The sequence below is a fragment of the Lutzomyia longipalpis genome, chromosome 3 (assembly GCF_024334085.1).
Source record: "Lutzomyia longipalpis isolate SR_M1_2022 chromosome 3, ASM2433408v1".
NCBI classification, from domain to species: Eukaryota; Metazoa; Arthropoda; class Insecta; order Diptera; family Psychodidae; genus Lutzomyia; species Lutzomyia longipalpis.
The window spans coordinates 2,202,145-2,230,033 of record NC_074709.1 but is presented as its reverse complement, the minus strand read 5'-3'; the positions used below and the strand labels follow the sequence as shown (position 1 = coordinate 2,230,033).

General features: G+C 33.7%; 3 protein-coding genes and 1 non-coding gene across 7 annotated transcripts in view; 1 reads left to right on the top strand and 3 right to left on the bottom strand.

The window, feature by feature from the left end:
* The window catches only part of LOC129794093 (GPI mannosyltransferase 3), a 1,193,052-nt gene that overhangs the window by 1,132,232 nt on the left and 32,931 nt on the right, over window positions 1-27,889 (bottom strand). The window lies entirely within an intron of this gene.
* Window positions 1-27,889, top strand: LOC129794181 (RING-box protein 2). The gene is made up of 2 exons (XM_055834835.1): window positions 1-154; window positions 26,991-27,889. Exons 1-2 carry the CDS (start codon window positions 1-3, stop codon window positions 27,170-27,172), a joined length of 336 nt encoding a protein of 111 aa, XP_055690810.1. The 3' UTR covers window positions 27,173-27,889.
* Window positions 1,393-12,249, bottom strand: LOC129794070 (facilitated trehalose transporter Tret1). 3 transcript variants are annotated; one of them, XM_055834660.1, is made up of 7 exons: window positions 11,227-12,249; window positions 8,346-8,699; window positions 7,916-8,218; window positions 7,568-7,801; window positions 3,997-4,122; window positions 2,810-3,881; window positions 1,393-2,677 (listed from the first exon to the last, which is right to left on the bottom strand). In XM_055834660.1, the coding sequence occupies exons 1-7, from the start codon at window positions 11,305-11,307 to the stop codon at window positions 2,490-2,492; spliced, it is 2,358 nt and encodes a 785-aa protein (XP_055690635.1). In that variant the 5' UTR covers window positions 11,308-12,249; the 3' UTR covers window positions 1,393-2,489. The 3 variants fall into 3 exon arrangements, with proteins under 3 accessions (XP_055690635.1, XP_055690637.1, XP_055690636.1); XM_055834662.1 differs by lacking the exons at window positions 7,568-7,801; window positions 7,916-8,218; window positions 8,346-8,699; window positions 11,227-12,249 and adding exons at window positions 4,245-4,519; window positions 6,499-7,173; XM_055834661.1 differs by lacking the exons at window positions 7,568-7,801; window positions 7,916-8,218; window positions 8,346-8,699; window positions 11,227-12,249 and adding an exon at window positions 4,245-5,427.
* Window positions 27,281-27,353, bottom strand: Trnam-cau (transfer RNA methionine (anticodon CAU)). The gene has a single exon. It is a non-coding gene; the product is annotated as a tRNA-Met (tRNA).

Below are 27,889 nucleotides of genomic sequence, written 5' to 3'. Positions count from 1 at the left end.
ATGGCAGAAGAAAATGATAATTCATGTGATAAATTCGATAATGATGCGTGCAAGCCTGATAAGATGTTCACCCTGAAGAAGTGGAATGCTGTGGCTCTGTGGTCCTGGGACGTGGAATGCGACACCTGTGCGATTTGCAGAGTTCAAGTTATGGGTGAGTTTTCCTTCTGTTTTCTCCATTTCCAACAATTTCCATTGCAAAATTATTAATTGTGGGATATCGAGAATATCCTTCAGAGTCAAACTTTTTTATTCTTTTAAAAATTATTAAATTGGTACAGTCAATAAATTCAGTTTTCAAGATTCATGATTTATGATTTCACATGAAAATCTTTCCGGGAGTTTAATCTTTATTTTGTCACTTAAAATTTAAAGAAAATGTTTTACTGATTAGGACGAAAAGGATCTTTTATAAGCATAAAGATTCTTGTATTACTAAATTACTCTTTATTGATTTTTTTTAAAGATCTTTGAAAGCTTTGAAAACTCAATAAGAGCAGGCTTTTAACTACAGCACAGGGTAGGGCACTTGAACTGCCCGGAATTTAATTCTCTAGAAATTAAAGAAAAAAATTTATTTCAAATTAAAATTATCAAAAAAGATTTTTTTAGTTCCGAAAAAAAACTTTTATAAATACTAAAATTATTTTAATAGTTTTTTACGTTAATTTTAAAGATTTTTATGATTCTGACGATTCTGATTAATTAAAGGATACTTCCTCTGTATTTAATAAAACTTTAGGAATTTAAATTCACCTGAAAATTTAGATCAAATATCCTCAAATTCTTCGTAGAACGAAGTTTTAAAATTAATCAAAAATTCCTCAAAATTTCGAGAAAAAAAGACCAATAAAAAGTATTAAAATCATTGATTAATTTTCTTAATGGGGCCATGGACACACACAACGGATATTATTCAAGCAATAAAATCTTGCATTCAATTTGAAATCACTGATGCTCTTTCAAAATTATCCTCGATAAGAGGAAATTCGGTTGAAAAACAAAAATCACTTCAAGACTTTTTTTGGGGGTTGATGAACGCGATTTCCTCCTGAAAAAAAAAGCCTCTTCTATGCGACAGACGGCTGACCATAAATCACCCAAGACAGCTTCCATATCTCTTTCTCAACACTCTTCACGCTACACATAAATGGAATCTTTTCCCGAAAAATATGGTTTTTTCTGCAAAGAGCTTGTTTGATTGATAAAGCTGCAAATCCAGTAGGAGTCGGTGATAGGCTGTTGAATGCACATCAGACACTGAAGCGTCAGGAAAAGGGGATTTTTCATTCACGCACAGAGCTCCTGGAAAATTCGGGTAGATTCTGGAGAAATCCAACTCAAATTGAGGGATGAAAAAATTTTTGAAGTTTTCGCAAGAAAGGCCTTAAATTGTTTACAGTAAAATATATATTTTTCTCCATACGGTTTTACAGAAATATCATTCCACAGTTATGCATATAAGTAGAGATTATATAATTTAAATATTTTCTACAACATATATACAAATCTTGTCACTAAAAGATAATTACCACAAGTATTTTACATAGCTATTTCATGCAAAACAGGGTCATTCTCTAATTGTTTTGGCATAAATTAATTTGGATTCCTCTCTGGCACTTTGTTCAGCATAAAATAGTATTCACTTTTATACTTACACCTAAGCTAAATGTCTAATAAATAAATTTCCTTATGCTTTCAACGTATAAGTAGAAAGAATGATGGTTTCTTTTTAACAATATACAACGTTAAATCTACTAAAAACTAAAGTCTTTTCTTGCGGATTGAAGCTAAAAGTGAAACTTTTTTTTAATTTACTTTTTTTTTAGTATTCTTGTCATGGATCTAAGTCACTTATTAATGTAATAAGAAGAGGAACTTAAAGGGTTTTAGCTCAAAATAAAATTTCTAACAATGCCTAGAGAGATTCATTCCTAATATACATACATATTTTGGATTTTGCCTTCCAATTGTTCTTTTACGTATAAAATCTTTGTTTTCTCACTGTACGTCGATAAGTACAAAATAAATCAATCTAAACATTTTTTTCTTTTTCCTATCTTCCTCATAAATCCCGTATAAAAATGTCTTTTTTGCAAAATTTTTACCTATTTTTTTTTCTTATAAAAAAGAATCATCTTTTTGGTATCAATTTTCACCTAATTTTCCAATATTATAATTTTCATCACAAATAAAATTTACAATATTGATTTTCTACATTGAAGGAAAAACCTTTAAAATCGTCTAAAAATAATTTGTCAATAGTTAAAATTTTTTCTCAAAAATATATTAAGTTTTTCTTTTATGTATAATTTCACTTTCATTCACTTTTTTTTATCAATTAGTAAGGCAATTCGTTTCTAATCGAGGTACCTTTTGTCGTCAAAAGGTAAAAGTTTAATTGCATAAATTCATCTTGCCCACCGTCGAGGGCTTTGAGGATTGATTTAGCACTTTTGAAGCACCTAATGAAGAGTTCCGGATCTTGTTTACATGTTAAAGGACAGTGGCTTCATGTTAGCCACGGAGGACATTCTCCTGACTCGTCCCATCATTTTGCGTTCAATGTCCTCAAGGGATTTCCCTTGAGTTTCAGGCACATAGAAGATGATAAAGAAGAGACCGACACAGCAAATTCCTCCAAACATCCAGAAGGCACCATGTTGGCCAATTGTTTCTGGAATTGAGAAAAAAAATTTTTATTAAGAAATTTTGAAAGAATTATTTAAAAACTTCTTGAGAAAGTTAATTTAATTTCTTTAAAAAAAATGTGTGAGAAGAAGAGAGAAAATTAAGGACTTAAACTTACCAACAAGATCCACAAAGGCCTTGGTTACAATGAATGTACACAGCCAGTTGAAAGCCGTTGCAACTGATGCTGCAGATCCTCTGATTTTTCCTGGCAAAATTTCACCCATCATCAGCCATGGGATAGGTCCAAAACCAAGACTGAAGCCCACGACAAAGACGACAAAACTTGCCAAAGGCAGCCAACCGACATTGCTCACGTCCGCTCCGTTGTTTTTAAGGTAGAAGAACGTTCCAAGGGTCATTAGGGTAATAATCATGGCAATGTCCGAAATGTAGAGCAGAACTTTGCGCCCTAGACGATCAATAAGGATCGTTGCGACAAAGACAGCTCCAAAGTTGACAACACCCACAATAATGGTACAGAGGTTCTCATCAATAGACGATCCGGCATCCTTGAAGATGGTTACAGTGTAGAAGATCACAGCGTTGATACCGCTAAGTTGTTGGAAAAACATAAGTCCCAGTGAAATGAGCAGTGGTTTCAAGTTGCTCCGCTTCAGGAGATCCCGTACGGCATTTCGTGAGGCTGATCTCTCAGCTTCATTGGCTGACTTCATGATACCCTTAAGTTCGGGATCAACATCGGCATCACGTCCACGTAGCCACTGTAGGGCTTTCCTTGCTTGATCCTCGCGATTCCGCGAAACGTACCATCTAGGTGTTTCGGGAATCAGGAACATTAAGATTAGAAAGGGTATAGGTAGGGTTCCACCGAGGAAGGCTAAACTCGACCAGTCCATATATTTGCCCGTTATGAAGCAAACTAGGATACCTATGTTACCGAATGCCGTCGGTAGAAGTCCAAGGGTGCCACGAACTTCGGGTTGAACGGTCTCCCCGAGATAGACGGGCAAGGAGAGCGATGCTATACCAACACAGAAACCAGAAAGTGCTCGACCCGCAAGCACCATCCACACATTTGATGCACATGCAATTAGGAGCCAGGAAACAATGAATGGTATTGCTGTTCCTAGAATTGTGTTCTTCCTGCCGATGTACTCAATCAGTGGACCACCTGATATACCGCCTGCAAGACCAGCTAAGGGCATTATTCCACCTACCCAGGAGGCCTAAAAGAAATTTAAAAATTACATTAATAAAAGCAAAGCTTCAAATTCCTCAAAAAAGGAAGAAAAGGAAATTTTTCGATAAAGATTCTCAAGAATTCAAAATGAATTTTCATACCTGATCCATGTCCATTTCAAAGGAAGTCTGATTCCTATCCATCATTGACACAAGGGCTGGTGATGTGTATGCAGAAGCAAAACCAACCACCATCGAGCCCATTGAAACGGAAAGAGCAGCAAGGACCTAAAGAAAGGAATAATATTTCGTTTTTTTTAGAGACATTTCTGAGAAAAATCTCTTTGAATTTCACGTGAAACTCGATCCAATATCGAGTAACATTTTTTTTTGTTGGACTTGAATCTGACCTGCGACGTTGTGCACTTGGCCTTTGGCTCCTCAGCCGGAAGTGCAAAAGACACATGAGTGTCTGCTCTCATAAGAATCTTCATTGCGACAGATTTTAATATACTTTTCCCTCAACTATATAATTTGCTGCGATGATGAGCCAAATTTATGCTCAACGGATGTTTTTCTGGTGGTTAAATTGCACAGATTTGCCGGTGATTGTTTGTGTTATTTCTGGACACACTTATTTGTAAATTGAATGCTCCAACTTTGGCGTGAATCACTTCTTTGCGGGCTGCAAAAAGCAACAAGTTATGATGCGAATGATGGGGGTGTTCGTTCGTTTTTTTTTGCTCGTCTCGCATGCACCGCGCGAAGGAAAAGTCCCAGAATTGCACTGATATGATTACACTAAATTAAACTCAATGGGGATTGAATAATTTGCTGGAAACACGCCTGAACTGTCTGGTGCAAAAATAAACTCTCTCTACAGCACAACAATCCCGCGGCACGGAGATGAGTGCTTTATCAACTGTTTATGAGACGATCGCAACTTTATTCTATTGACAATCATTCGTGATTGCGCCAAAGATGTTGTATTTCCCTCAATATGTTTTTCAATCCCAACTTATCGGGGATTTAGACTTTTTTTTTCCTTTCTTTATTCATAATATTCCATTTCAACAGAGAGACCCCATGCACGAAGGAAATGTATATGGGGAAAGATCTCGATTGAGCGGGATTGTGCTTTTTTTCGTAAATGCCATGTTGTTCAGCAGCATCAGCAATCATGCGCGTGCTAGCTTCTATTGATACATAAGTAAAGGTTCCCCTTTATCCATGGGAAAAAGAAATTATTTTTCTTATCAAAAAAACAGACTGAGTAGACTTATTGACGGGGAAAGCCTAATTAGTGATTTACCAAATAAATTAAATTGATGATTTCATATTTTTTCAATCAATTTTTCTAATTAAAAAGTTTATTTTTGCTATTGAATCTTGTAATAATGCTTATACAGTTTGTTCTAAAGCTTTTAAGGATTCTATAAAAGCTCCCTAAACGAGCATAAGTTCATTTGAGGATTTTTCTTCATTTTCTTCTCGTGAACAGAATTTAAATATTCCTTGTGAAATTATGAGAAATATAAAAAGAAAAAAATCTTTCCGAAGTCTTATCAAGCAAAAAAGGATAATAATTTTAATTTTAAAGGATTCTCCTAAGGATTTTGCATGAGGAACAATCTCAGCATATTTTTTTCATAAATTCTCCTTCAATCGTTTAACAAGGAATATGTCTTTAACAATGAAGCTGTTAAAATATATCCTTCTGCATAAATAATCCTTTTCATCGTTGTATTTAAGAACAGACTCCGGCACACACAGTACAATGATTCATGTGAAAGGTGAATCAGTTGGAAAGTAGGTTAATGAGCGCCTTGCATTTGCACCCCTTTTAGTTTGTCTTGCATCGATCAGAGCTTTAATTACATAAATTCCACTGAGACATTGTACACGATGAGCATAAAGTTTTCTATTCAATTTTTTTGTGAGATTGTCACGCTTTAATAAAGCCCTAATTGAACCAAAAAAGAAAAAGAAACCAAGAACTGACGTCAAATTAGTAGTGTAACGTCGTCACAAAGTGCGCGTTTTTGGCATCATCTGATGTCCTTCTGATTTAATCAATGGACCCACAATGTGGTGCAAAAAAGAACTCTTATCCTATTTTTTGTTGATAAAAACATTCGAGTATTTCAAAACATTTCGTAAATTTTTCTTGGCAAAAAATCAATTTTTAGCTCGTTTTTGTCGGGGAAGACGGCGCAAAAAAAATTAATTCAAAAAACGTGATGACTTAAATATTCACTAAACGTCGCCTAGTCGCGGTGCAATTGATGTTTTCGCGCGTAGAGTTCATTTTTAAAAGGAATTACATACAAATTTCTGACCTTTCTCAATATCTTTCGCAGTAAGAAACTTCATTGTATTTTATATCAAATGATTCTACGAGTATTTGACAATTTTATTTAAACAAACTGAAGTTCGATCACGCAATGATCACGATAATTAGTTGCAAATAGAGATGATTTCTCCGTGAACTTGATAACATATAATTTCAACTAATAAGCTTCTCTATATATAACTTTATTTCAACAAATCACATTTTTTTTGCAATAGAAGAGAAAGAAATCACAAATAACATGCAATTCTGGGATATTCCGGAAGACATTTATTTTAATAAAAATTTAAAATGCTCTTTGAGAATTTATTCACTTGAAGATGAGATATATTCCACAAGTGGGTTATAGTTGCAACACTCTGTTAGCTTTCTCACTGACCACTCAAAGGCACAAACATTTCGCGGGATAACTGGGTACTATTTGCGAGAAGAACCCAAGAAGCTCTTGGTTTTATATCAAAAGAGGGCCGATGTGGATTATATATCAAGGGGAGAAACGCACTTGGTGTACATTGGAGCTGGAGAGAAGACAGAGAAATGAGGGAGCAAAAGACGTCCCCTCAATGTTATTTTTTCCGCAATTTATTGTCTTTATACGCGCGGTCGTACATGGTTGGGAACTTCCTCCCCCACTTTCTCAACATTTACTTATCATCTTGGGCGGCACTTGAATGGGCTTTTGTGAGATATTGTAGCAAATAAGCTCATCATTTATTCACGGAGGGATTATCAATCAATCCCCACCCCGGAAAATTAGTACATATGTATGTAAAAGCTAGTGGGGAGCTTTTTTCTGTACTCACTCACATATGGGGAGATGAAGTTGCATCAATTTTCTTGCAATCAATTTATATTCTCATGGAAATGTGATAAGAAACATTGCGGGGTTTTTAATAAAATTAATTTCTGGAGGCATCTGGATTAAAGAGAATTAATCCGATTTTCTCGCTACGAGAGCTTCAAGGAATTTCCGGGGAATTTCTATTTTAAATCCATTTCTCAAATTTCATCGTCTTAAAACTAAGGGATGGTCACGTTATTTTGGAAACTCTACAGGAACAAAATGGCCAAAATGTGAGAATTTCAAATAATTTTTTTGAGCACAAAAATTTATTTTCTAAATTGAAAATTCTGAATTCTTATCAATATTTGGCCATTTAACAAGAGTGCAAGCAAATTTCGAATTTTTGGTTCCAAAATTGGCTTGAAAATCGCTCTTGAAAGTCCCCGAGTTTCCAAAATAACGTGACCATCCCTTATTTGATTAATTTTTTATTTAACTGTCGCAATGAAGTTATTAATTTCATTTTTTTTTAATATCGCAGAAAGTTTCAAGTCAAAATTCATTTCCAAATCACGTAATAAACAACAGGAAATGCATACCTGTGTGTAGATATAGATGGGATTTGTTGTAGGCCGATAGATTTCAAGCATAGGCTTTCCATCTTCTGTGATTTGTCGCACAAATGGTATGGTATTCCTGAGATTTTCATCCTTCTTCCTCAGTTCATCCATTTCAAAGTACCTCGCACTCTTCTGCGACTGAATACTTATTTGTCGTTGCTGTTGGAAATTTTTCCTCGTATCAATGAGGTCTTCGTCTTCACTGGATAGATCCTGATTAAAAGAAATTGTTTAAAAAAATTATAAAAATTTTCTTAGTCAACACTTTTCGTTGATTTCATGTATCTTAATCCGCTGAAATATTTAGAAAAAAAATGAAATCCTTACCTTAAGATCAATGATAATTGAATTGGTATCGTAGCGCTTTTCACGAATCAAGCTCTTCACTTCAACTTCGTAGTCATCGTCGCTACTTGTTAGTTGTTCCTTGTCAAATTTAAATGTTACTTTGGGGTCTAAGCTCTGATGCTTCCTAGCTTGAAAATGTTGGCGGTTATCCTTGAACTCCTCATCAGACGATGATTCCTTGAGGATACTTTCCAGGAAGCGTGTATGCCTCAAATCCAAACTAACATGTTTCTTTGATTGGAAATCTCGTCGTTTATCTGAATCCTTGATATGCTTCAAATCCTGGTAAATAACAAAGTAAAAACCCACAAATTTTAATTTTATTAAGATCAATCATCAAAATGTTAATTCCAAAAAAAGATTTTCTGAGATTCAATTGAAAAATAAATTTTTAAAAATTAACTCCTACCTTGAGGATACTTTTGTGACCTTCGGTAGTACTTGGTTTAGGACTCTTCTGGAAATGTTCTCTCCGCTCATCAAAATCGTCCTCCTCACTGCTGTCGTCAGCAATTTTGTCATCCCCTGCAATCTGGGCGGCGCGTAGTTGTTTCAGTGACCGCGCGAGTTCATTCTCCTCAAAAATTGTTCCAAAAGACTTTTGTTTGATGGCAGCTGGAGGGAGGCTTATTTGTCGTGTGGGCTGGTGACTCAGTGGATCCGCTGGTTCCAGTAACACTGTGTCTAAGCTCGTGGACGTGTTCGATGCAGTCAGTGTCCCATCCTCAGCTTCGACTCGTTGATACCCATGATGGGATTCATCCTATTTTGATACAATAAACAGAAAGAAAGAAAAATTCTCCCATTAGTGCTTTTCTCTCGCACAAGTGAATTTTGAGTCAATAACTTCATTATCAATGCCTGAGACATGATGCTTGAGTGGGGAAAAAACAACGCGACATTGATAGAAAGTCCATTGATTTTTTTTTGGTGTGTTCTATAAAAAGAATAAAAAAAAATGTGCACGCACAATTGGCGGGAAAGTGGAGGCTGTGTGAAGTGAAAGAAAATTCTTCCCCAAAAGAAGAAAAGTCACACGGAGAACACACAACTTTCGCCACGCTGCACCGTCAAACCACCACGACTTTTAGCACAGTACTGTGATTATTTGGTCAAGTGGCTGAGATGAAATTGGGGTAGAATCTGTGTCATTATCATTTTAGGAAAATCTTCGCAAGTTTATAGCTATGTTTTTTTTGTATTCTGCCTCTGCTGGAGCGAATTAGTGATACGCGATGTTTATTCTTTTCATCTTTGTGAAGAATTCAAAATAACAGAGAATTTTTCTTGACAATTTTCAAAGCAATAATCCACGAAAATAAGCACATTTATTATTCAAAATTCTCTAGGGCGTAAAATAGTAGGGTTCTCATCCCTTCAATAGGACGATGGAGTTCTCTTTCGCTTCATAAATTTTCCATGCACCAAGGAGAAAGGAAAATTCCACGAGAAAGTCTTTTATTTTTCCTTCGCTGATAAAATTCATTTTTGTTAACAGTGCTCATTGAACAAATATTTTATCAGAATGCAATTTGATAACAGATTTTTTGGCTGAAAAAATACTGGCAATACTATATAGGATGTGGCTATAGAATCATCTGTCTGAGAGATGATTGTGAGTTGTTTGCGATTGAGCCTTATCACGGCAAACCATTTGCGGAAAAATTTATTGACGTCAGTTTGTCTGATGCTTCTCATTTCTCTTGGTAATTATTAGGAATTTCTTCGCAAAGCTTTCCTGTACTTTGATGCTCTAAAGTTAAAAAAAAAAGAGCTAAAATAAATCTCCTTTGAATATTTGCAGCAGGACTTTTCTATTTTGCTTTTATTATGTTCAATGTATCCTCCCAAAAGCTCGAGGGAGAATGCCTTTTTTTAGTTATCTAATTGACCCCTCAAATTAATGTGTTATCATACCCATTGCCCGCGGCTTCTGTCAGCCACAGAATTTGTATGAACTCTCTGGGTGAGTTTTGTGACAATATTTTTATACTTCTGACACTGACCATCAAGTGGCAAATACCGGGTAAAGCATACATTATAAAGAGGAGGGGAATGATATTGAAAATTTACGCGAAATTAATTGAGAAAACAAAACATATTTGAGCATTGAGCGCTGAGAAAATTGTAAGAAAGACATATTACAAGAAATTGATGGATGGAAACGTTTGGGGATCACTTAAGAGTTCAACATTACTTAATCGCTCTGTTCAGCTCACAGTAGCTTGTTTTTCCCGCTCACGAGATGTTTAGACAAGGAATGATTATATTACTGCCAAGGGGCGAGCAATTAAGCGAATATTGGTTTTTTATAGCGATGCTGTTTGTATTTTTGAACGGAATTATTTTGTTTTTGCCAATAGAATTTAATGAAAAGGAGAAATATTTATTTTCCTGCTTGATTTAAATTCTTATAAGAAGCTTAGAAGAACAAATAAGAATCAGGGAAAAGTTTTTTTTTCGATTTTCTTTCCATTATCAAAAAGTGAAATTTTCAACATATTCTAAATACAAGTTAGAGATTAAAAAAGTTAAATCAATTAAAATCAATTAATTAATGTTATATTGTAGCGAATAAATATCTGAATACGTTTCTTTTACCTTCTCTAGCATAATATTTTTACAAAGAGAGTTTTTTTTTATTTTATTAATCTTTTTAGCAAAATGAACCTAAAAAGGATTTTACAAATTAATTTCAACTCGTGACAAAGTAGAGAAATTAATTAAATGTGGTCTTATTAATTAAAAATTATACATCAAGTATACCGGATATTTTGTAATAAGCAAAGTCTTTTCTTTCAATGAATGATTTATTTTTATTTCCTAGAGGTTATTTTTGATAAGTTCACTTAAGCCAATTTGGATTAGAGCCAATTATATTTTCTTAACTCATACATAATCTTTGTTCTACGTGTAACAAACCATAAAATAAAAACTTATTGAAAACTATGTGCATTTCCTATAGAAATCCTTCAGTTTTCATTTATTTTTTTTATTAACTTGGAAATTTATTCATAGTAGAAGCACATGTATTTTTAGTAATTAAAACCCCTTTTAGTATTCTTACACATTCGTGTTACCATCCGGCGACACTTTTAATGCTGAAATATCTCCTTAGCATTGCAAAGTGTCAGCGATAAGGGTTCATCGTGGTGTTTTTATATGTAAACTCCATAATGTAAACTACTAAAAATTCTGGTATAATCCGAAAATTGTTCAAAAATCCACTTTTGCTAACCGGAACGTCGGAATTGGGTAATTTTAAACATGAAGATGATTTTTTTTCTTACCCCATCTGAAGCAATTTTCTTGATTTTATCCATAAGCTTCCCCATGCCGCTTTGGCTTCCATGCCTCTGATTTCCACTCATTTTGACGAGGTTTTTTTTGTGTATTAATTCAGGGGTGAAAAAATTAATTCGTTGCAATCCCTTTTAATGGAATTGTCTCATCAACTGATTTGAGTCTTTTGAAAAGTCACAACTTTACTGTAAAATGTGAAATTCACCACACTTTGGTTGATGTCCCGACTCCAGGGTATGAGCTTTAAGTTTTTTTTTTATTTCAAGTTCACAGAGCTCAGAGCACTTTAGAAGATGATTAAAAAAAATCAGTAATACTCGCAATTTATTTTTGGATTTTCACAATTGGCCAATTTACTAAATTCGTCGCTCTTTTTGCACCGTCTTATCAGTTTCCCATTCAAGGTATGCTCTTCACCTATGCGCAATTTCTTTGATCACTTTTTTTCTTTTAATTTCACTGAATTGGCATAAAAATGCAAACACTGGGATGACCTTTTAAATAAGAAATCCACATCTTTTCGTGTCTCTCGTATAATTACGTAAAGTTGAATGGTATTTACTTAAAGAATTTACTGATAGTCCTCGTTTGTTCATTGCCCACGAAAAGTTTATTTTTTAACTCTTTCTATCTGGCAGTATTTAAAATTTGTCTTTCAAATTAACCACATGCGATTTTTTTAAGTGGTGTTCTTCGCAAAAAAAGAAGCACCACGGCCACAGATCAATAACAAAATAGAAACTTCTGGAGAGATTGTGTCGAAAGTCACGAAATTCGTCTCACAAACATTTCCTATATAATGCAGGAGGCACTATTGAATCTCTACAAATGTTCGTTATTTGAATCAATTAAGTACATCCAAATTTAATTTGCAAACTGTGCAAATATTTTATCGAAATAATTAATCCAACCGATATCTTCAATGAAACGATTGAAGTCTTTAAGAGAATTGGCCGTAGAAATTGTTCGCGGTAAAAAGTTTGCTGTTCCGTGATATTTAGTATATGAACTGAGAAGTTAAGCAAATGTACGACGGTTTATATAGAAAATGAATGGTTTCGGGCTGAGCATGTGTTGGAGCGGTATACTACATATCCAATATTTTTTATCTCAACCATTTGGCGCCACAGTGTGTTGAATTGCTTCGCCAATGTATGGTGTTGGCAAAGAAGTTAATATTGTATAGGGTGGGACGTGAAAGAGGGGAAAAAAGGTGCACCACCATGTGTGTCTGTGCCGTATATCTCAAACAACATAAGGCAAGATCATTTTGCTGGTGAGCATTTTGCCAAGTTGAGATACATCGCGACATCACTGACGTAAATAGGCGAGCCCCCTCGAAATGCATGTAGTAGAGCCTGTATTGCCTGTATGAATGATCGGCTGTATGATGTATTTGGTATATCAAAGCGATAATGAATACATGATTCAAGACACGTTGCGAGGAACGCCAATTATTTCACTATAATCGATACATATGACAAAAAGTCATTAAACAGAAGTTAAAAATAGGTTGTATACTTAAATGTCTTATATCGGGATATTGTGGATTTTACCTACTCCCTAAAACCCCTTGAACCCCTGGAACAGCAAGCACGTGAGCCTGAGCACGGATGATGTAACATCTAGATGATTTGATGTCAGATTTATTCGTCGAGACAGATGCAAGACGAATATTTATTCCATAGCAGCAAACTTGTATAAGTGATTCAGGCAATAGAACAATTCTTAGGAACGTATTTAGTTCTGATTTCACAATTTTCCACACTATGGAAAAAGTTCAGTAACACAACTAAGACGGCGATAGACGCTGCTTTAAAATTTTATAAATTTGAAAGCCCTTTTTGAAAAGAATTGTTTTTTTTGTTTAAATTATCTTCAAATTGAAAAAAAGAACTAACTTATTCTAACAATTCCAAAGAATGTAGTTGGTTATGATTTCACAGTTTTTTTTCTGTAGTAAAACTTTAAGCTAAGAAGAGCTACTAAGACATCGATGGACGCTGTTTTAAATTTTTATAGATTTTTAACTCTAAATAAGTTAGATTTTAACACTTTTTAATCTTGAAGACTTTTCTAAATTCGTTTTATATTAAAATGAAATTGAATCTCACTGCTCCATATCAATTTTCATTGAGAGAAAAATGTTTCAGTATAATATCCCAAGTCCCGAAGAATTTTCCAATCAATTATTATTAATGCTCTTAAATGCCGGAACAAATAATTTTTTAACTAGGCAATATCATGAAAAATAAATTATCATTTTGTTATTTAAATCTTAAAGTTTTATACACTTTTAGTGTTCTAAACATTCAGAATATTCCTTTGAAACAATGTAAGAATGATTGGCAAGCCCGGTAAGCCCTTCCATCTCATCTAACCTCCCTTGTTTATGAGCTATGCCAAAAATCTAAATATTTCTCCTGCGTAGAAGAAGAAAATTGTTGGCAAAATATTGCGCAAATTAGCAGGTGCGCTTCGTAAGTGTTTACATACGGTGATTTTGTCATCTACTTAGGTGTAGGTATAATTTTAAGCGCGGTATCTAAGAGTGTGTTATGTTTTAATTACTTTCCTCTATATGTTCAAACGGTCACACGGTAATTTAATCTCAATGCATCGCATGGATTAATTCTTTCACGTCGCTATCACGCAATAGCGTTTTATTTTGAGAAAATTATCTTTTGTCAAAAGGAAAGTGATTTTTGGACACACCTCCTGTAAAAATTCCCAGGCAAGTGGAATTTTTTTTAACGTCTCGTGATAAGATAGAAGAAGATGTGATTTTTCGTCGCAGTTAGACTGGTTAAACTGGAGAGATTGTAAATATTAAATCTAATTTATTGCATTTAAAACAGAATATATTTTGTTGTCGTATTTTTTTGCAATTTCAATAAACTTTGTGAAATAATTGCACAAAATACACGCGACACCAATAAAGTTATGATGAATGTGATTTTTTTAATGTTGAATCGGAATTACATTTAACAAAATTTACCTGGTTCTGAATATTTTTCTTTCGAGAATTTTAAAAACAGGAAAAAATCTACATCTTACAAATAATCAGTGCAAATTCTTAAAGGAAAAATGCGAGAAAATTCTCTACAAACTATTTCTAAAAATAATTTCTTTCCTCTCCAAAATTAATGGAAAAATCACAGCATAAGGAAATAAATATCCAACTTTATTAATTCTTTTAACAATTTACTGCAAATGGACTGGAAAAGTTTTTATTTTGATGAATATTCTTGTAAATTTTTTAAAAAAATCACTCACACTCTAGAATTATCACCGGGAAATTCCAATAAAATATGTATAGCATGCATGTAGTTATTCACACAAAATATTGATTAAATGGTATAAAATATAAATTGTGGAAATTTTTTTTAATTTGTCCATTTGATGTGGATCAAATTAATCTTGCAATGTAAAATTCGTGGAAATTTTCCTTTGTTACTTACCAAAATGCAATTCAAGAAATTTTCTCAGCAATTTTGTTCAGTCAGCTTGCAGTTTCTTAGGAATGCTTTTTTTGTATACTTCTCATTGAGACTGTTGTGTATGTAGCTAGAGAGGCCAGTGGTCAGCTGCAAGATCGTCAGGAGACTGACAAGTGCCATCCAAAAAAACATCCACCAAGTTCAAGCTTTTAAAAGTTTTTAATATTGTCATGTATGTTTTGGAAATAAACTTCTCTTTCTCTCATGCCGAATGAAAACCGGAAAATTTTCCACGAGGAGGAGGGAACTGTGCGTCTTTGTCCGTACAGAGAGAACACCGAAAAGTCCATTGTGGGAGGGAGTGTGACATCAAGTTCACCTTCAGGAAGTTGCACTTAAAAATGCGTGGATGTACTTCTTGTTTTCCCATCACCATTCTCGCAAGAAGTTTCCTTTAGGCCAGGGCTAATCAATATCGATTTTCACAACTTGTTGGGTCACTCACTGTACCCTACAATTTTCATGCAAAAGTGACGCAGAGTCTTCGATATGCCCGTCAATATTTACTTCTTCGGCTAAAATGGGGGGAAACTTGCTGGAATTTTTTAATTACAAACATGAGTGCAAAATAAATATCTTGCGGAGTACTACGAAATAATTTAATATATGAGAAGTATGTAATTCTGTCTTTACTGAAAGTTTTGAAAATGAGCATGTTTTAAAGAAAAAGCTTTAAAATCTTTTTTCTCTTACCATGTGGAATTAAAAAGATTCTTGTAGGAATTCAGTTTTAAACATAAAATAATCAATGAAATTAATTAAACTTGTCAATTTTTGAATAAGAATTAAACAAAAATTTTCCATTTCCATTTTATTTTCATTTATACATTCGTATGTAATATATTCCTAAAACTTTCAGCACACCATTCAGGTAAAGCAGCAATTTCTCAGTCAATTCATCATTAATAATCAATTTAAGTGGCATATTGGCATAAAGTAATAGTAAAGATTTGCATAAAAATATGAAAACGTCAGTGATCGACATAGCAGTGACCTTCAAATATCATTAATATGCATTTTTTAGCTCGTAAGCGGAAAAGCTCTCGATATCTTTTCCTATGGAGCAGCACTGCTGTGTATATTAAATATTAGAGATAAAGCACTTTAGTATGTGGATAGAATGGATTAGATTTTCCAAAAGAAAGTTTTATACTTAAAATCAACACAACAGGTGCTGATAGTGCACAACTCGAGTGTTTGCAGACATTATTAAGCTAATCATGACATATACTTAAAGGTACTTATAATTTTTGTTTTGATAAAATTGCACCCAACACCTGAAATCACGCGCAATGCATGTGATTTTTCGTGTAAACTGCACTTTGGCCAAACTTGTTCAATTTGTCTTCTCTTTCATGCGTCTCATTATGTTATGTATATGATATATTTTCCCCCGCGCAAAAGCTCCAAAGCTGCACAGAAAGCTTTCCACAATGTCTTTAAATATTGGCGGTAAATGAGCATTGCTTTTTTTTCCTCTAAAAATGAGTTTTTCCCATGGTTCGTAACCCCTACTTAATGCCAATTGGATTCCATCAAGGCATTTCGACGTTGTCAAGATGGAAGATTGGTGATAGATTTGCTAAGTAACAAGATGGACAAACTCCCAAAATTGTCTTAATTGTTGTAACTGAGAGAGGCGCCTTGAAATTTTCGTTTAATTAAATGATTTCTTTCATTTCAATTAAATGTCAGTTTTATTGGTATTTAGACTTGTAAAATCTCATGGACTTTTTGATAGTAAACAGAGCAATTCGTAATGTTTTGAACAAGAAAAAAACTAGCTTTAACTTCTTTAACCTCACCGGTTTTTTTTATTGTTTTAATTCACTAAAAGATTTTCTTGAAAATATTTATTTTGAAAACATTGCGTTGAAAAAAAAAAGAGCACTGAAAAAATTGAATGACTTCATAGCGACGAAAATCGATGAAAAACTTTCTTTATTAGCTGGAAAATTTTTAAAATATATTCGTGTTAAACAATCATTTATTTCGTGTTAATTTATGACATTGTTTTAATTAAGTGTAGTAAATCAATTGTTATATACTTACTATAGACATTGCAATGGGGGCGCCTGGTAATTAATACCATATGGTTAAATTACTGGGAAAACATTAATCTAACTAACTAAATAAGTAAATCCAAATCAGTAAATAAATTCTACTTTACAGTTTAAGAAAATTTACTTAAGAAAAGCTCCCAAGCTTCGCAAGGTTAAATTATTTTTAAAGAATCTCTTTTAAAAATAATTCCAGAAGCTTTTTAGATATTTTTAATTTTTTTTTTAGAATGTTTAGAGGTAAAGAAAAAAGCAGAAAAGATCAATCTATGTACTTAACAATTTCAAATGTTAATTCCATGCAAACGGTCTTCTTTCAATCTCCTCTTTGTGGTCTGTTCTATATATAGTTTCCCTTATAGCCCTTTTACTTCCATATTTATGAATACACAGACAAAACTTTTATACGGAAGACCAGACAAAATAGAGAGGGAAAGGTCAGTACATTTGCGTGTGGCAACACTGTGGTGATACCCACGTGACTTAATGCACATTGCGTGAAAATCCCGTCTATACTTTATCGTTGAGAGGTGCATTAGATAGAATAAATCAGACAATATTCATTAAAACTAATATTTCGCCATATACGGATGACCAGAAGGCTCGTGCAAAAATGGGCAAATTTATTGATGAAATAGGCGCCATCCTCCCTCTGCACGTTGGGCATCTCGGGCCTTGGTAGCTGTGCTGTATGGAGATAAAAAAAAAGTTAATTGGCGAGTCCGAGGCCCCCATTTGGTCTCAATCATTTGCATCGCGCGCGGAGATCAATGGTGAAAATTGCACGAAATACCATGATCTCCGCCAGTGCGTGTGCCTCACATGCAAAATGGTGACATTCTGTTCTGTCCATGGTGTAGTTGGATGGAGGTATATGTATGAGTGTGTAGTCTGTATGTAGTGGATACGAAGAGCATTTATGGCATGACGCCCATAAATGAAGAATGTCAGCGCCGTGGAAATTTCCATTGCATCGGCATTAATTGCAAGCGAATTGAGTCTTTTTATGCTGTCTGTTTTTGGTGTCTTTTTTCTCATCTCAATGCTTTTATGGCATACATGGTGATCACTGTGGAAGCCCACACTTCAGCATAGTTTTAAAAATTGCAAAAGAAATTGGGATTTTCCGCTGAAAAAGAAATTTTCCAGACGATTCTTCTAGCATTGCGTAAAAGGCGTAACATGAAAAAAGTAAAACAGTTGTTCTATATATATTTTCAATTAAAAATATACCGCGTGCCGCATCAAAGAGTATACACAAACGCGCGTATTACTCTCGAAATGTCTTGGAATTTTCTAGAAATGTTAATAAAAGATGTCGAGATATTTTTTTCAATATACAATCACACTCTTTTTTTGTATCACTCACTGGTGAACCAATTGATGGGGTTTCATTGAGCACCAATTGATGGTGATGTGGCACAAAATTGGCTAGAATAACAGTTTTCTTAAAAAGAAATCTCAAAAGTGGACTTTAGGCAGCACCAAATAGCACACATCACACATGAAATTCCATGTTGATGATACTTGTTATCAATTTCCAAAAATATATTCGTGCAAATCCGCAGATATTTGCCAATTGACGGTGAAATGTGAAGATAAAACCCATGACAAGGTGGAAAATTTCTTCCAGACGAAAAATGTTTACAAGAATTTTTTTGTAGCTATATATCAATTTATATATTCCCTGCTTCTCGTGGAATTATCTCACTGACCATAACCAGGAGAATCAGGTGCAAAGTTCTGGCAAAAAAATCTTTTTTCTTTTTTGCTTATCAAATTCTATCATGGAAAATTTCTCTGTGATTGTTGGACTTGATTCAATTGGTTCTGTTGATCGACAAGTAACAATTGATAAGGCAAATATTTTATGTATGGGAAAAGAGTTAATCGATAAGTATGTCTGGAGCCCAATTTATGATTGCCAATTACAAAAGCTTACATTGCATAAATTCAAAGAGATTTTATCGAATTTGTGGTTCATTGATGAAATATTTGACATATTTTCTTTGCCCCTTTTGTTAGCCGAGACGTTCTAGCTTTACTCATTGCTCGTATATATCACATTTGCAAACTGTATTGGTTCGAATCCAATTTCACTCCTAAATTTTCTAAACTTTTCTCAGCTCTGAAGTTTTCTTTTCATGAATTATTTAGATGGAAAAAAAACTCAGATTGATGATTAAAATATCCTTGAAATTCCTATTTTAAATCCATAAGTTAATTAGTAACAAAAGTTAGTGCAGTCGGGTAGAATACAAAAGTCAATTACAACAACCGCAAGTTCAAATCCCATCAATGACATTCCCACTATAATTTTTTTTAATTAAACTTTTTTTTTTCTAAATAATCGGAAATCAATTTAAATCCCCAATTTACACATAATTTGTGTTTTATTTTCAATTTATCATTTCCGCAATGTGACCAAAGCATGGCTAATCTCCTAAGCTAGCTCCAGTGACCTCACGTTTTTTTGCAAACCCCATCTCATATTTATAGTCATGGAAAGTCATCACCTCTTATCATTTTGTGAATTTGAGTTCAGCTCGTGTTTGCAAATTTATTTACCCGCGTCTATTACTATAAATAAAATGTTGTAATTCATTTTCCACTGTTTCATTGTTAGCTTTTATGCACATTTTTATCAGTTAATTAAACATACGAGTTTGCAAGTAAAATTTACACCACGAGAACCTCCTTTGATATTGCAAGAAGGCACTTAAAAAAATGTTAAAACTCCAAGACCGCGGTTTTATCCACACAAATACCAAGACAATTTCTCAACTATATTTTCTGTGCTCTCATTTTCCGATGATTGTTTTACGGTTGTCTCTAAAATGGTTTAAAAAATGCGGGTTTTGAGGGAAAAAACGAGAGTTTGGGTTTTGAAACAGTTCACATGCAATATCATCGACCAATGTCGAAAATGTTTGGCAAGAAAAAGTAAAATTTACTGCTGTTCTAAAAATAGCTACTCAGAGGTGTAGTAGTGCTACAACTACTACATCGCATACATTGGTATTTATTTTAAGCATATACAATACATATGTTATACGTTGTCGTTACTATTTTGGAGCTATTTCACTCTTCCTGCGGAATTTCACATTTTCGCGGAAAGTCATCCGCACAGCAGTTTGCCTCGCGATTCGCAGAGCAAATTCGCGTAAATTTGCAGCGCGTGGAGTTGAAAAAAAAATATAAAAGACGATTAAAGTTGAAGATATGTATTATATATAGTGGCCTCTATAGAGACTATATATAGTCTGCTATGTATGTACATATGTGTTGGTTAAACTCACACCACTGAGCACACCGTACGATGCACGTGACCATAGCAATATAAAAAAGTCCCAACAAGTGGGTATACGTTATTGCGAAAGTCATATGAACAAGAGAGAATAATGTGTAGGCCAAAGCACCAATGTGAGCTTTGATTGGTGCTGTAGTCGACGAGCCTCCGACGTCATGCTACGAATGGGTGTGCGGGGTCACGTGCGAGGGGCATAACAGCTGAATATAATATTTATTTTTATAATATATGGGCACAAAATGATTTCCCTATTAGATTGCGAAACTAAATTTTTGCCCAACTTTGCAATTTGTGGTACCTTTCCAATGAAACCATGACGATTTATTCTTATGTATGTTTTTTTTTTGTCTTGAACCCCTCCATGGTGGGTTTCTCACACTCTATCCCACTCCTATACCCAATTAATTCTAGGAAATATTGTATACAATTTAGCAATTTATTCAGTAGAAAAACCCACACATTGTGGGAGGGAAAATTTGATGGATTTTTTGCATTTGGATTTCTAATGAATTGAAAAGGTTTGCATTGAAATTGATGAAATTGATAAAATAGGGGTTAATAAATCCTTTAAATAATTGTTAGTTTTGATTGCTTCTACATACATAGAGTATTTGCCGAATTCATAGGTTTGTTAGTGTTGAAAAAATTAGGATTTTATTTAAATTTTATTTTTTAATTCAAGTGTAAAATGTAAAGAGGATTGCAATGGACTTGCTGTTCTGAAATGCAGCAAAAAGTATTGGCAAAAAGGGGTTTCTTTTGCATAAAATTTGCAAATGTAATTCGGTTAAATGCAAATTTATTTTAGTGGAATTTTACAGATATTTTAACCATGTCTGTTTGTATACACTGTAAAATTATTTCCAATAATTAAAATATATTAATTAAATAATGAACAGCGATTTAAATATCATCATTTTTTTTTAAATATAAACTATTAAATTTTAAAATTCTTGAACATTTTTGTTGCAGAACTTAACCATATTGGACCTAGGGTACCTATACGAATGAAAACGTGAAGAAATCTGTAGAAGAGTCTAAACTATTCTTTTTCCTAGTTCAATTAATATTGGCGTTCGCAGGTCTTAGTAGGTCCTAAAAACCATAAAAAACAGCAGGAAAATCCCGAATTTTCAATACTGCGCCATTTCCTTTTCCTCACTAATCACAAAACGGATAAAAAGAAAAGAAAATTTATCAGAATATTATGTAAATACATTTTGTAATTAAATTGACAAAATAATGTTCTAATGTGCTACAATTCAAACCAAATATCTAACAATTGCTATGTTTCGGCTAATTGAACAAAAGGCCGACGCAATATGGCAGACACAAGGCGAAAAATGTTTACAGTTTAGTAAGTCAGAGACTGCAAATTAAAATATTTCTCACATTTTATAAACACCAACTTTATGGTGCAATTTTCTAAGCAATAGGTGCAAGAAAGCGCGCGCTGAATGTGTCGGTGTTTGCCGTACACCTATAAAGAAAGTGGTGGGTGGGTGAAAAGAGAAAATTTCTCTGATGAGCCAAAAAAAATTCCACATCATTTTTTTTTAAATGAGGGAGCTCAAAAACTGAAAAGTTTCCTGCCTCTTTGAACCAGGGTTAGAAGACTTCCTGATGGGGAGCACAATGTCATTTAGCGGTCACGGAGGCAATATTGGTAAATTGATGATGTTCTTTTCTATTTTTTGCCAATCATGTAATGCTTAAGTGGTGTTGCGCAATTTGGGCAAAAATTGTGCGACAATGCCACCTTTTCCGGAAATGTTCAATGTATGTATACACTAATTGTGTATATGAGACACACCTCCAAAATTCCATGTAATTGCTCAACGAGATAACATTATTAGGTGCTGTGAAAAAACCCGCGTTTTTCTGCTGCTGCATGACACGAATTTTATTATACACGACGAATTTTTGCTAAGGCTCTTGGAATTTGAGCTCTCGCTCATAAGCATTATCGAAGTGTTGGGTGACAAGAGATAAAACGCGCCACGAGAATTTGCGTATGGCACATGGCGTTTTTTTTAAACACTCATGCTGACATCTAAAAGCCAAACAAAATATACTTTTTTTATTTTTAGAGAGACTCTCTCACTAGGAAATTTTATGATAGCGTTTGAAAGTGATTGTGGATATAGCTGAATTTCATTTTGTTTTATTATGTATTGCGTAAGCCCCTTAATCAGTGACAAATTTGCGAAAATTCTGATATTGCTACGCTTTTTTTTTCACCACGTTTTATCGAAACTAATCAATCGATCATAATTGCTAACATTTGTTCACATATGTTTGATTTAGGGGATATGTAGTTGCGTAGATGGAAGTGCGACGAATTTTTGAAAATTGCTAGAAGGTGGAAAAATATCCTGTAAATTCTAAAAAAAAAATCATATCTTGCAGAAAAAATTGATTTTCCCTCTAGAATGCATTTCCTTTTAGAAGTCATTATATCGATTAAGAAAAATCTGCCGGGAAAATAAAATGAGTTTCTTTTGGAAAATCGCGATTTGTAAGATTTTTCACTGAGAATCCTTTTAGAAAATCATATTTATTAAGAAATTTTCTGAGAATATTTTAGTGTTACTGGTAAATCTATTAAAAAACTTTTTAATTTTTAATTTAAATTTAAAATCCATATATAGATTAAAAGCTCTGAAAAAGCTTTTTTTTAATGATTTTTTATATGAAAAATTACTAATAAATTCTCCCAATAAGGCCCCCAGCAAATACAAAAACTTCCGAAACATTACCTTAAACAAAATTATGTACTAATAAGTAAATATTTCTTCTGCATCAGAAAAAAAAACATTGTAGGTATATAACACATTTTGCAAGTTCAGAAGCAAAGTCAAATTCTATATATGCACGAAAGCATAAAAAGCAGCAACAACTTTTGCTTTCAAGCCAATCACATTGGAATTGGTGGGAGAATTCGCAAAGAGATTTAAAGCATGTGATATATTTTTTTTTATTCTTCTAAAATAGAATGAATTTTATATTTGGAATTATAACAAAGTGGAATTATAAGCAACAGAGCGGACAAGGTCGTTGGTGGAAGCACGTTTCTCTCGCACAATCTCAGAAAAATTACCAACACAAAGCACAAATCTCACCTTGCTATAGTTTCCTATCAAAGTAGCAATTTTTCTCACCTCTGTGGAATATACAGACCTATACGGGTCTGAGTTGAACTTTTGCTAGATTTAAGACAAAATTTAAAATGTTTGATCGGTTAGCGTTTAAAAAAAATCAAGCAACATTTTGCTCGCTTAAATGATTTGCATTTTTCAGCTCTGAATGTCGTCAAGAGTGGAATTTTTTCTTCGCTCGCACCATAAGATTCAGAATGAATTTGTTTTATCTCACACACAATAAACATTCTAATATTGCAAATTACCATTTTGATGAATATTAATGCGCGCAGAAATGTTCGAAATGAACTGGAAATATCAAGAAAATTTAGTTATGTAATTAATTCAGAAGAGACGACTTTTAAATTAATTGAAAAAAAGACAGACTTAAAGATCACGCTATTAGGGGTATTCACTTTACAGTGATGATAAATGAAAGAATCTCCCCTTCTTCCTTAAAAAAAATCTTCCCGTAAAATCTATTATTTAAGCAATTTTTCCTTAAATTTGTCTAAAATATCTAAACATTTCGAATTGAAATATTTTGAAATAGAACGTTATATTTTAAATTCTTTTAATTTTATGTTTTTTTTTTCCACGTAATCGTTGCCCTAATTATCTATTATCTCTCGGGGTGTCAAGGTGTAAATTCTTACATAGAATAAATAAAATGCTATTAAACAATTTATAATGCTGATAAGAGTAAAATGCTAAATAAAAAAAAACATATTTAAACTGAGCTAATTGAGCACAATATTTTCCATATCAAAACATTTACCTATATATGAGAAAAAATTAAAAGAAATTAAACAATGATGGTGCAATAATTACGGAAACTACACGAATAAATTACCCCCAATTCTTTCAAAAATATCTCCAAAATAACAAAAGTTTTAAACTTTTTATCAATATTTTGTCATTTATTGAGAATTAAAGAAAATTACTCCAAACCACCCAGAAAAATCTTCAAGTTACCATAATTATTCCATAATCTTAAATTTTATGCTTTTTTTTAAATTTTAAAGTGTCTCTAAATACAAAACAAATTAAAATTAAAATTTGAATTATTTTTGCTACCTACTTAGAGGATGTTTTTTTTTTTCTTCTCCCACCCCTCCCTAAGGTACTTAGAGGATGTAAGAAAATAAAACAAAGCTGACCTTGCCAGAAATATTGCAAAAAAAGTGTTTAATTAAAATTAAAACGGCGCAACGCAATCAACAAAATCTTTCATGCAATTGTTCATTTATTTTACTCAAGAGTGCCAGATGAATTTATTTTTCCGCACTAAACCTACATCTCAATTTACTCAAATTTATTTTTTTGCGTATTAAGAAAACGCAAGAGCTAAAGTTAGACAGTGCTGTGTGTTGTGATGTAATTTATATTCAAAGTAATTTCTGATATGGGATGTCAATGTTGGGTGATATGGGGGTTAATAGTGACAAATTAATTGTTTATCTGGCAATTTATAAGTGGTGTATTACCCCACATTGCGTAGTTTGACTTTGCCATGAGCAAAAGAAAAGTCTTCGTCATGTTTTCTTGTTGAAAATTTTCAATGGCAATTTTGACTTTGGCGCTCAATGAAAAATTTTGTGTGTGTACGAAAATGGGTTTAAAAATAGATAAAAGAGAGGCGCGTCACAGCGGAATTATTGATGCACCAATGGGAGGCGCGACCTATTAGAAGCTTCTCATGATTGTGGCAAAAATAGGAGTGTATCGTCTCTCATAGCAAAATAATTTTCTCTTGGTGTGAATATCGTCACCAACAGAGGTGCCTTACGTCATGCCATTCAACCCCGTCAAGGAGAAGTCACAAAGTAGGGGGACATGGGGCAAAAATTTAGTTTTTTGGGAGAAACATTTTCCTTACTATCCTATAGGAAATTTTCCGGGCTACAACTTTGTCTCATACGATTATTTTCTATCTCAACGGGAAAATGCATTTTAAGTCCTTTTTCCAAACCCTTTAACTTTAACCATTTTGCCCCAATCCTGGGGTAAAATGGTTAATTGCGTTTTTTGTTCCCCAATCATAATTTAATGAAATTATTTTAGCAGTTTTAGTTTTTCAAATAAAAGCCAAAATATTAGATCAATTATTATGAAACTTTCTAGGCTTAGGCAGGGGTAAAAAGTGCAACTACTGACAAAATTAGACAGATTATTAGGGGAGGGCGGGGCTAATAAAGTCACTTAAGGGTTTGGAAAAAGCCTAAAATATCATATTTCCTAGCTAAATAGAACAAAATGATCTGAGAAAAAGTTAAAGAGCAGTAAATTTCCTAAAGAAATGAGCTATACATTTCGTTTTATCTTTCTGGGAAATATGATATTTTAGGCTTTTTCCAAACCCTTAAGTGACTTTATTAGCCCCGCCCTCCCCTACCCACTAATTTTTGAGATATTAATTTTTATTTTTATTTTCACGTTCACCATTTTACCCCAGTAACCTCTATATATAAGAAATATAAAGAAATTGAATCAAAAAAAATTGGGGAGAGAAAAAATTCACAAATCAATCGAAACAACTCAATTGGATGGAGAATTGATGGGTGGTGGTAGTAAGTACTGGTGAAATAGCACGTCGACGAGCCCCTCGTGCCTTTGCCATTAATCGATTCCATCGATCTGGGTGGCACATGAGACCGAGAATGATGATAAAATTGCGCTGATGTGCCTGGCAATTGACCGATTTGTGCGTCGCGCCCCAGAAAATGAAGAAGTTCTCAATGTGTGGGGGATCATATGTGTGGAGAATGGCTACAAGCCAAAAAAAATGAACCATTGTCACGCGCGTCCAATGTTTTTAGAAGAGACCTTATCCATTAATCTGACCACCATCACCATGTGATCTCGCGGGGGCATGTGTCGTGAGGAATCACCAACGTGGGGTGGTCTATTTCGGTGCGCGTGTGGCTTGCAAGATGAGAGCAAACAGGCCACTCACCGCCAGAATATTTCAGTCTAGGCCAGTGATTCTGCTGCGTTGTATGCGCGATGTGAAGCCAAAGAGGAAGTCCACCCTCTTCCGCAAAGAATTCTTATCAGTCTTCGATGCTACCTACGCATACCTTTGATGGTATTTCCTCAACTACATGCCTCAGAATAGCATGAATTGCAATGTATAGGGAAGGAGGAAGTTGTTGTGACAAGATGATCTTTCAATTAATCTTTGATGATAAGAATGCTACCAACATTTTAATTGCTCAACCACTCCCACACACATTCCCTACTCAATGGCACTCAAAGTGCAATTTTGCAATTAACACTTTATTGGCTTTTTTTTTGCAACAAACGGAAATTATTTATAAGATTAGAATTTTTTATGTGATGCGAATGACTGTTTTTCTAATTAAAAATAAATCTTTTTTCTTATCAAATAAAAACTCGGGAGTAAAGCTAACTGAAAAGGTGAAATCAGCATATTTTCTGAGACCCATCTTTTGATCAGAAAATTATACTTTTAATATGAAGAATATTCCGTTTCAATTTGTCAGAAAAATCTACCATTTTTATCAGGAAAATATGACATAATGTTCAAAACGGAATAGATTAAACTTCTGTTCTGTTTCTGTTAGCTTTGAGTGCCTAAAAATAGCTTTAAAAGCTCTTATTTTCATAGAAGCCCAATTAAATCAATTAAAAGAAGAGTTTTAGAACATTCTTAATGCTGGATGTAAAAGCTTTAGAAACTTATTTTTTCTAATCTTTTTTTTTCTCCTTTCTTTCAAGATGCTTGTCTTCGATGTCAGGCTGAGAGCAAGAAGGATTCCCTGGGACGGCAGGATTGCGTAGTCGTGTGGGGAGACTGCAACCATTCATTCCATCACTGCTGCATGGCTCTCTGGGTGAAGCAGAACAATCGTTGCCCACTTTGCCAGCAGGAATGGTCCATTCAGCGAATGGGAAAGTAAGAAAACATCGCAGAATTAGCTCATAAAAATAAGATCTCGGCGTGGTAGGAAAATAAAGGAATGGAAATCTCAAAAAGGAAATTTTTGTGTGTTGGAGACAAAAAAATGTGCCCCGGGTGAGGATCGAACTCACGACCTTAAGATTATGAGACTTACGCGCTACCTACTGCGCTACCGAGGCGTTGCCCGGCCATTGGCGAAGCTCCAACACAACCCATCTACACTGCTACAAATCGCAGATAAGAATTTTTAATTATTTTGATCTCTTTTTTTATTTATTTGTACGTTTTTTCTAGATTTTTTTTGAAACTTTGATTAATTTGGAAAATTGCGGAATAAGCATTTTCATGCTTTTTGGAAAATTGATCAAAAAAGATGTTGAAGAAATAGCAAGTCTTTATGATTAATATTTTATTATTTTTTACACAAAACCATTAATTTGTTTAATTTTTCTTAGACTATCCGCTCAGAATATCTTTTGAAAATTAATTATAAAATTCTGAGAAATAAAATTACAAATTATTCTTAATTTTTTCACATTTTTTGTAGCTTTTTCTGACTTTTACAATGTAATCTAATTTGAATTTGACGATATGGCGCCATTTAGATACGATACTATCGGAAATACAATCGATTATACAGTGGAGTCTCAGTGTACAGCCGACTCCCGGTGCTACTTATTTCATACAAAAATCTCTAAAATAAAAAGAAAAATTG

What these genes read in the sequence shown, in the direction of transcription:
- LOC129794070 (XM_055834660.1), bottom strand. Translation starts at nt 11,307, where the DNA reads ATGAGTGGAAATCAGAGGCATGGAAGCCAAAGCGGCATGGGGAAGCTT. An exon ending in AGAAAATTGCTTCAGATGGG is followed by an intron (nt 8,700 to 11,226) that starts GTAAGAAAAAAA and finishes GTATCAAAATAG; the next exon opens with GATGAATCCCATCATGGGTA. An exon ending in CAATTATCATTGATCTTAAG is followed by an intron (nt 7,802 to 7,915) that starts GTAAGGATTTCA and finishes TCTTTTAATCAG; the next exon opens with GATCTATCCAGTGAAGACGA.
- LOC129794181 (XM_055834835.1), top strand. Translation starts at nt 1, where the DNA reads ATGGCAGAAGAAAATGATAATTCATGTGATAAATTCGATAATGATGCG. An exon ending in TTGCAGAGTTCAAGTTATGG is followed by an intron (nt 155 to 26,990) that starts GTGAGTTTTCCT and finishes CTTTCTTTCAAG; the next exon opens with ATGCTTGTCTTCGATGTCAG.